The sequence below is a fragment of the Cariama cristata genome, unplaced genomic scaffold (assembly GCF_000690535.1).
Source record: "Cariama cristata isolate BGI_N322 unplaced genomic scaffold, ASM69053v1 scaffold25785, whole genome shotgun sequence".
NCBI lineage: Eukaryota > Metazoa > Chordata > Aves > Cariamiformes > Cariamidae > Cariama > Cariama cristata.
Genome location: NW_009618663.1, coordinates 74931 through 84231, shown reverse-complemented (window position 1 = coordinate 84231; position 9301 = coordinate 74931). Strand labels below are relative to the sequence as shown.

The 9301-nt window shown below is 42.9% G+C and overlaps 1 protein-coding gene across 1 annotated transcript in view; it reads left to right on the top strand.

The window, feature by feature from the left end:
• Positions 1 to 2048: 2048 nt before the first annotated feature.
• The window catches only part of TMTC1 (transmembrane and tetratricopeptide repeat containing 1), a gene marked incomplete at its 5' end in the record, with an annotated part of 45053 nt that continues 37800 nt past the window's right edge, over positions 2049 to 9301 (top strand). The window contains one exon of the mRNA XM_009700948.1: positions 2049 to 2218. Coding sequence (XP_009699250.1) covers positions 2049 to 2218 — 170 coding nt within the window. The remainder of the gene's footprint in view (positions 2219 to 9301) is intronic.

Here is a 9301-nt window from a genome sequence, read left to right as displayed (position 1 = left end):
TAGGGAAATTCCTTTGGAAACAGCCTTGTGCTAAAGCAATTAAATAATGTTTATGTCGGATAATTAATTCCAAGGGAAGGATGAAATTGCTGAAAGGCAAAATAACAGAGTGAAAACCGTCTGCAGGTTTTTGAAGCATTTCTTAGTGGAAAGGGAGGGCTTATTACCAAGATTAGCTTTTCAGAGGTTTTAAAGTAGGGTTGAATAGCTATAAAGGCTGCATTGTTTGGCACCAGCATCTTGGTTTGTAGCTCTAAATGTCTGCTTGCAGTTAATGTAGGTGCAATAAACATATGTGTGCAGAAGAATTCCTGGAAAAAAACAGTGCAATTGCCATGAGAAATGTGTTGCAGCAAAATGCAAGCATAGTTAAGTGAAAAAAAAGTATTGATACCCATTTCTGAAAAACAGGAGAACTCCAAAACAACAATGAAGAAGCTTTGAATGATGGCCAGATCTGATGTTGTCTCTGGATTTGCCCAGTATGTCTGTACCTCTTTCAGCATCCTATATGGCACCCGTACTGTGCCAGAGACAGCACCACTGCCTGGTGCTGATCAGTACGTACAGCAGACGCACTTTTTGCCTCAGTAAAAAGAATTATTGTCCCTGTCCATCCTTAGGAAGCCCAAGCAATAGCAATGTGCCCAGCCCTCCAAGAGGGCAGAGGAACTGTGCCGAGAAGCACGCTCACAGCTCCTCGGAGATGGGACGTTTTTCTTTTTCTGATTTCCAGATTCACTTTCACCATATCGCGTGCTTGCTTGAAAGGTCACCTCTGACAGGGGAATTGTGTTCTTGGTTTTTCTTACCTTGTAGCAGTCTCACTGGGAAGTTGCTAGGACATCTCAGTACAGACCAGGAAAGCCCGTAGATCTCTGGCTGGAGCGCAGGCAGGTGTGATGAGCTGTCTGCCTCCAGCCCGCCCACGTTCGAGTGTGGGATTCAGCTGGGGTTCAAGGTGTGCCCGTGTCTGGGGAGGGCTGCTCTTTTGTCCCTGTGTTTTGGTGGTCCCCAAGTGTTATTCCAGATCCTTCTGCTCCTTTTTTTCTTCAGGGAAAGTTGCCTGGACTAAGATAGCTTTTAAGTATAAACCTAATCAGGTGCTAAGTGACTGCATTAAACAGTTATAGATAAGGTAATGAAATTCGTTGAGGAATAGGAATTGAAATTCCTTTTTAAAAATGCCAAGTAGAATTAGCAGTGTACTAAGTACAGCAACCGAAAGCACTCCATTTCCAACTCAGAGGGGCATCATTGAAAGAATTAACATCACACTTCAGTTAAGGTAAATAATTACTGACTTGATTTAAAGTTATATACGAGTAAGACTTCAGTTCAAAATGCAGTTTGCTTCACAGAAAATGCCTCAGCAGTTATGTGCAGAGAGCCATGGAAGTGGCAGGAGGCTGGGAGCTGAAGACTGTGTGTGGTTTCATGAGAGGGCAGCAAGAAGGCTCTGCCAGCCCATGCCCGCTGTTCTGAGGCAGGCACCAGAAGGGCCAGGAGGACCATCCAAGACCTGGGCAGGGCCTCCTGCCTCTTGACGTGGCCTTTGCCACCCACTCCTGCTGCGATGTTGGCTACAACACTGGCTTTCCCGCCTCAGCTTTGCAATTCGTAAACTGGAATTAACAGCAGCCACCACTGGGGTTGTTTAGTGACTTCCATGTGTTAAAATGCTTTTTGCTTCCACGCTGCTCCAGTAGTGCTCAGTATTACTGTTATTACATGATGCTTTCTTAGCTTGCTGCTCAGAAAAGCGGCTGCCTTCCACGGGATGGTGTAAGCTACCATTATGCTGGGTGGTATTATGTACACTACTGTACTTCTGGCATCCAGGTCTATCATTTAGATTAATTTGGAAATTGTGTAGTGACTTGAGGAAAACTACTGTTGAATTGGAGTTTGTTAGCCTGGAAAATATAATTAGTCCAAAACCCCCTGTAATTGTGTAATAAATGAAATACTGAATGGTCTTTCATATAAACCAGAGTACTGGAATATAACTTTTGGTACCTTTTCCTTTCTTTTTTTTTTTTTTTCTTTCCAGTATGGGATACTGCATCCTTTTTGTCCACGGTCTAAAAAAGCTGTCTACATGGTTAAATAAGTGGAGAATTACTGTTCTGACGCTCTTTGCTTTACTGTTGCTGCTCTTCTCTTGGAAGACCGTGAAACAGAATGAAATCTGGCTGTCACGAGAATCCCTTTTCAGGTATGAGTGACCATGGGAGAATACTTGCATTTTTGTATTGTTTAAAATAAGTTTGTTACATGGAATAGTTTTCTTTAGCATGAGTCTTGCTATTGATGCATTGCTGTGATTAACATTTTGATTATTATAAAATAACACCTACTTTCTGTTTTGTGGCAACTGTGCAAAACCAGGTGTCAGCACTTTATATGCTTATGCACAAACTTTAGTTCTCTTGATTGCATTTATAAGACACGCTGTTTTTAAATAACTTCAGTTCTGTAGATTTACCAATAATCTAACACTTTCCTTTTTAAAGATGTAGCAAAAGTTTGTTGCAACCCTCCAGAACACCATAGTAACGCTACGAAATATATTGAATTTTCTTTAGTGATCTTCTTAATAGCAAAAATGAAATGCCGTGAAGTGCCAAAGTGCCAAACTTAATGTACCATATTTCATTTTATTTGATTACTCTTTGCCAAACAGCTCTCTTTACAACCTCGTTTATATATTTTTTTTGCACTGAAACAGACTGTTTCATTTTGTGTTTTGCTAGCAAATGTGTTGCATTTGCCTCCAGCTGCTTTCATCAGTTGTGTAATTGTGAAGTAATTGCAGAAACGCAGGTGATCGGCACACGGGTTGCTTAGCTTTATTTTCTAACTTATTGGCCAGAGCAAAGTTTAATTTATGCAACGCTAAAGACTATGAAATTATTTTTCATGTGTACCCTTCAGTCTTTAGGAAACGCTGTTGAAGTGGTTGGAGCTCTGTTAGTGGGATTTTTTTTCAAAAAAAATCTGAAGTAGGGGTTTCTTTGCTCCAACACGATTCATTGCCTGTCTCCCTGAAATGCTGTTTGCTGTTCAAACAGTAGCAGCCATGGTGACTGGTCTGGGCTCGCACAGCGTTCCCCGTGAAGTGCACTTCTGGTCCAAACCCTTCTGGTTAACGGTGGCCACTCAGAGGAAAGCCGGATGCCTTTCCAAGTTGGATGACTCTCTTGTTGAAAGAGAGGGTGGGAAGATGGCAATTCCATATGCCAAGTTGCAGGCATCATCTGGTATCACATTGCGTACAGTTGTAGTCACCCGTGTTTAAGAATGATGAAGTCAAACTGGAGCAGATGCCAGGAGGACATCTCCTAGTAAGCAGCACTCTTGGGATGATATGAGGTGCCAGGGCGTCTGGAGCAGAAGAGAAGGATAAGGTTATGTCTGCTTAGTTGGACACAAATGGACTTCTGTCCATCCTACCTCCGTTCAAAGCAAGGTGACCATCTACAAGCCAGCTCAAATTCAGAAACCATGCCTCTGCTTCAGTGCAGCACTGAGCTGGAACTAATACACCTTGCCTGAAGGTAGGGATTTGATGTTGCTCAGGGTAGTATGCAGGGCTCAATGGCTTGGGTCAAGCTGGCTCGCTCTTCAGCTCAGGTCTTTTGGGGACAATTCCAGGAGAGAGATCTGCCCTGGGCTTTTGAGGAGAAGGCAAGAACATAGATCTACTCCTGCTAGGTCATCTCTTCTTGTGGCCTGCCCCTGAGAGCAGTCAGCAGCAGATGCCTAGAAAAACAGTGTAAGAACAGGGCCAGCAACAGTGATGCTTCTTTCCAGTCTTTTCCCAGCTTGCAGTAATCTGCAGTTTAAAGGCTTCCTGAGTCAAGAATTACTTGGTTTTTTTGCTTTTAAACAGCCACTGATGGACTTTTCTTCCATTAATGTCTCTGACTGCTTTTTCGAATCTATTTATAGTTTTGGCTTCTACAGCATCCTGTGCACTGGGCTCTGTCGTTAAATTACACAGTATGCACATGAAGATTTCTCTGCTGTGTGCTGCGATCCTTCTGCCTGATCATCTTGTTTGGTGTCCCCTAGTTGTGGTATGTTGAATGAGTAGTGAGTAACCAATAGCTCATCACTTGTCCTCTGCCTTCCATGGCGCTACTCCTATGCCCTCGCCCAAGGCTGTCTCTGTTTCACGCTGGAGTCTACTGAACTCTCCTCATATGGAAGTTGTTCTGCATTTCTGATCCTGCTTGTCAGTCTTCATTGGATGCTTTCAAACTCTAATCTGTCCTTTTGAGAAGGAGACCAGAATCGCCTTTCAAGAGATATGTGCAGCACAGTAATGTAGGACTGCTTTCTGGTTTTTGTTCTCTTCTACTAATTTCTGATCTTTCACTTGCCTTTTGTGACCCCTCCTAAGCACTGAGTGGTATTTTCACAGCACTATCCACATGAACTCCAAGATACCTATTGTGAGTGGAAGTGTCTGATTTATAGATACCAGTCTCTGTGCAGATTTATGCAGATTTACAGTGTGTGTGTACACACTCTGATACTTGTGCCTGTAGCAGAATTTTGTTTATCTGCCATCTTCTTGCCTAGCCTTCAATTCCGTGAGATCCTTCTGCAACAATTTGTTGTTAGCTTTAATTCCTGCAGTGTGATTCACATCAGTGTCATCGGCAAACATGTCGCCTCCCTGATGCTCCCTTTTCAAAATCCTTTGTGAACTCGTGAAACAGCTCAGATGCCACTGCATGACTCTTGGGAACCCTGCTTGCAGTATTCTCCAGTTGTAAAAGCTGTTCACGTACTCATGCTCTTTGCTTGCTGTCTTTCAACTAGATATTGATTCCGGACCTTCCCTTTTACTCCACGATACCTTTAAGAAATTGGTAGTCTTTAGTGAAGGATTTTATCAAAAGCCTTTTTGAACGTTCAAGTGCACAACACTGATGTACATGATGATGACTGATGGGGCTATATCTGGATTTTCATGAAAGCTTTCCATAGTTTCAGTAGCGCATACCTGTTGAGTCTATCAAAGAACCACAGATCTGCCCAACTACCTTTTTTCGCAAAATACAAGGTTAGTTCTTCTCTGTTGGATTATAGTTATCCAGAAGTTGGCTAAAACTAGTCTTTATTATGGTTTTCCCCAAATTACCTGGAGTAGAAATCGGACTTGCTGGGCTGTTGCCCCCCAGATCCCTGCTCTGGAGCCAAATGAGGTCATGTTCATCACCTCCCATTTCTCTAGTGCCAGCCTCATTTAAATGATAGGCTACATACTGCAGCTGATAGCAGCTTCACATTTGATTTCCTTTGGATGCATACTACCAGGCCCAATGGATTTATAACTGTTCTTGCTGTTGATTTGTTTTAAAGTCTCTTTTACTGCCACTTCAGTTTGAGACAGTGCTTTGGACTTGCTCCTCTAAGGAAAGAGTCTTATGTAGCAACCTCCTTCAGTTCCCCTGTAGTAAGCACTGATGCAGATAATCCATTTAGCTTTTCTGCTGTGGCCTTTTCTTCTTCAAGCACTACTTTTAAACCTCCATCATCTATTTGCCTTAGGGGATCTTTGGCAGGTTTCCTATATCTGATGTATTCCATTATTAGCTTTGATGGCTTTAGCAAGTTTTCCCTTAAATCTCTTTTGGTCTGCCTAATTATGGTTTATATTTAACTTGCTGAAGTTTATAATATTTTTTTTCCTTCTGTAGCTGTGACGTTCACTTTTTAAAACGTGTTTTTCATTCCTCACAGCCTTCTTTACTGTTTAACCATACTGGCCTTTTTGTTATCGTTTTAAGATCTTCTTTGATAGGTGTTATACATCTTTTTTGTGAGTCTGTAATATGGTAGGACTCCTCTTGTTGATGGGAAGGAAATACAAAAGAAGAATAGTATAGCAAGAAGATAATGTCATCAAGGAGTGGGAGATCTCCTCTTTGGGGCCGAAGGAGGAGGCTATATATAAGCTGATGAGGAGAGGAGGGAGAAGTGGATGGAGGCATGTGCAAGAGCAATAAATTAGAAAGGACAGAGCAGGAGGAGATAAGGAACAGTAAAGTATGAGGGAAAATAATAAGGAAACAGAACAAATCTATAAATGTGGGAAAGGAGACATAAATCAACCTACTTGGTATTCTCTACGTGTGTTGAATTTTTTTTTTTTAGAAGTACGTACTGAGAGAATCTTTATTCCCTTTCCTAGTTCTTCATTCTTCTTTCTCCAGTTGCTGCTTTAAATAATTACTGGTTTTTCCCTCCTCTTACTTTTTTTTCCCTTCACCTCTACTTTCCATTCCTCCATTTGCTTGGATGTGTTTCTTTAGGGTCGATCTATCTTGATTCCCTTGGCTGAGACTTGTTCTGTTATACATTCTTTCTCCGCACTGGTCCAGGGGATGTTCGTAACATGTTATCAGTTTTGAGCTTGCACCTCATTTTGTCCCGTTCTCAAAGCTTGGCATTGTGCATTGTTGCCTTGGCATTGTGCAGCAGCACTCCTGCCATCTCTGGGCCATCCTGACCCTCAGTCTCCAGCCCAGCGGCCAAGTTTTCTGGATGCAGAGATCCTGCTGGGTCCTGGCTGAAAGGAGCAGTGTCGGGGAGGATGCTACTGTCTTAGGGAATGATACATCTCCATACAGGTGCACAAGCATATGTGCAAGGACTAAATGAGAAACAAATGAACCACAAGTATAAGAAGTGGCCAAATATATAGAGATCTAGATATTTGAGGCAGACTATTCCGACAGATCTCCAGAAGACCCAAGCAGTTTTTCTTTCTGTATTGGCAGGTGGGTAGGAGGGCTTATTGTTAAATATTTAAGGAACTACCCGATAGAGTGAATGCACAGACCAGGAGGTCAGGCTCCACAGGCTCCATCCACGGTCAGTGTTAATGTCTGAAGCCCGGGAAAGGGAGGTAAGGGCTGTGGGCTAACCTCTGCATCCACTGTACTGACCTTTTCAAGGTTTGTCAAGCTGCCACGTTTCCTGTTGCTCCTGGAAAGCATCTGCATGCACTGCCCGCGTTTGTGACGGTGCCTGGAAACGCAGTTGTAACCAGCAGAAGAGCTGTATAAAAGTGGCGCTGTCATAGTGGTTTTTCCTGCCAAGCCAGGTCTGCTGACTTCAGTAATTTGCAAAAACCAACCCAGCCCCAAAGATGGCATTTACTGCTGTCTTCTTTTGTTAATTCTGAAAGCTAGCTCAGCTGAGAGCAAGTCCTATTGCATTTTGTGCATCTTCTGTAGAACAGATTAATGTGGCCCAACACTGATATCTGTGAAATCAATACAAGGGTAGGAGGCCAAGGAGAGCGGTTGTTTGTGTCATCCAGAGAATAATTTGCTCTAGAGAACCTTTATTGATGGTAATGATTCCTAAAGCAGAGGAGACCCCATCCATCTCCCAGGGCTCCTGCTGAGGCAGGAGTGGCCTCATTTCCTTGTAACCTGAGCACTTTTCATATGGAAATCATAGAAAATCAATGAAGCCGCTGCCCTGCGACCAGTCACTTTGCAGAGCAGAACGTGCAGTTAGGAAAACAACAGAGGGGATCTCAAGAGACTTTTCCCAACCGAAGTGGGATTTAGGTAATGCTGGTATTTAAGGTTGGAAAATACCAGTGGTATTTTATTTCTCTGATTTACAGCTAATAGGCTTTTGCCTTTCCATGTAGAGGAAGTGTTACGTAAAAGGGTTTGCCTATTGTTTTTTTTCCATTTATGTTGCTTATTGCTGTCATAGAAGTCAAAAGGGAAGGAAATCCTCCAGAGAAGTGACGTCTGATCTTGGTGGGCTTGTTTCTGGCTGGAGCCAGATCTGTGCCATAGGTTTTCAGAAGGGCATGTATGTTCCGGGCTGGGGAAGAGGGAAATAGGAGAGTTTGGAAAAGCACATTGGAAAATTAGATTGAAATTGTGAGAGACTGGGGGCTTGCGGGAAGCAGAAATGGAAAAACATTGTGTTCTGGTTTGTTATTTATACTCCACCCTTTCCTGCTTGGCTTTCATTATGGGCATTATTGTTTTCTTTGTCAATGAGCAAACAGTGTTCTCGGCTGGTCAAGAATCAATTAGCAGGAGTGTTTGCCTAAGTCTCCTAAAAAATCCCCTCCACATCCAGTGTGTTTGCCACTACCTCCCACAGCGCAGAGACTCCAAGCAGCCTCAGTCATTGCTACGTGTATTTGCAAAATGAAACACCCCCATCCTCTCCCGTGCAAGGAGAATAAATAGGTCAGGGAGTGCGAGCAGCGTGATGCAGAAGAGAGCATCCTAAGAACCCAAACCGATTTCTGCCTTTCCTATGTCACCCACACCTCCAGCAGAAGCACGCAGATGAAAGAAGCTTTATTACTGACATTTTAATAAATAGGACCAGCAGGATTAAGAATAAATTCTATTTAAAGGAAAACAGCCCAGAATTAAAATATTTAAACATATGCATCTTACTGTTAAAACCGTATCTCATTAGGACTGAAGTACTTGTGCATATGTAATGTACTCCTCACTGTTAACTCAGTTTGCTCTGTTTCAGCAGGGGCTGTAGCAGAGCCAGGAGCTCATTGCACGTAGCTCTGAGAGAGCAGCAGGTTTGAGTGCCTGTCCGTGTCTCTGCCTGTAATGCTGGCACTGATGTAATGAAACCCTCTCTGTATAAGAATTAATATTCCAGTAGTGCCCAGAGGTTGTAAGTGTGTAGTTAATAGCTCCCAAGGCCAATGGAAATTAACACAGCCATAGCAGTCACACATTACTTGCTGCTGGTGCAGTATATCTTTGTGAAAACTAATATAGAAAATCATTCTCTTAAGAATAGCATCAATTAACTGATTTAATTCAGCGATTAGTCACAAAATGTCTTATTCCTGTAGTGCTCCCAGTAAGTAATTTGGAAATACCTGATGATTAGGAAGCCAAACGCAAGGTGTATTTTTAATTTCAGTAGGCAAACCATGGCTCTGTTGTGCTGAACTCTGTAAGGCAGTTGTGGGCGAAGCTTTGGAAGCTCTCACAAGTAGGCATTAGCGATGCTTGATACCACTGGCTGCAGATAACCAAAAAGATAATCACATTTGCCACTACAATTCTCCAGCACCATTTTACAGTGAAATACACAATGAAGGGTTTCTGCAGCTGTGAGTCCATTTTCCCCATGGGAGAAGGTGTGCACCCCACTGTAGGGGCTGTGTGCGCCCCTGTCTCATTATGATTAACTTCCATGCCCACTGAAGTTAAACAGGCGAGACAGGCAAGACGAAGCAACAAGACTTGGGAATTTCCTAATCCTCGCT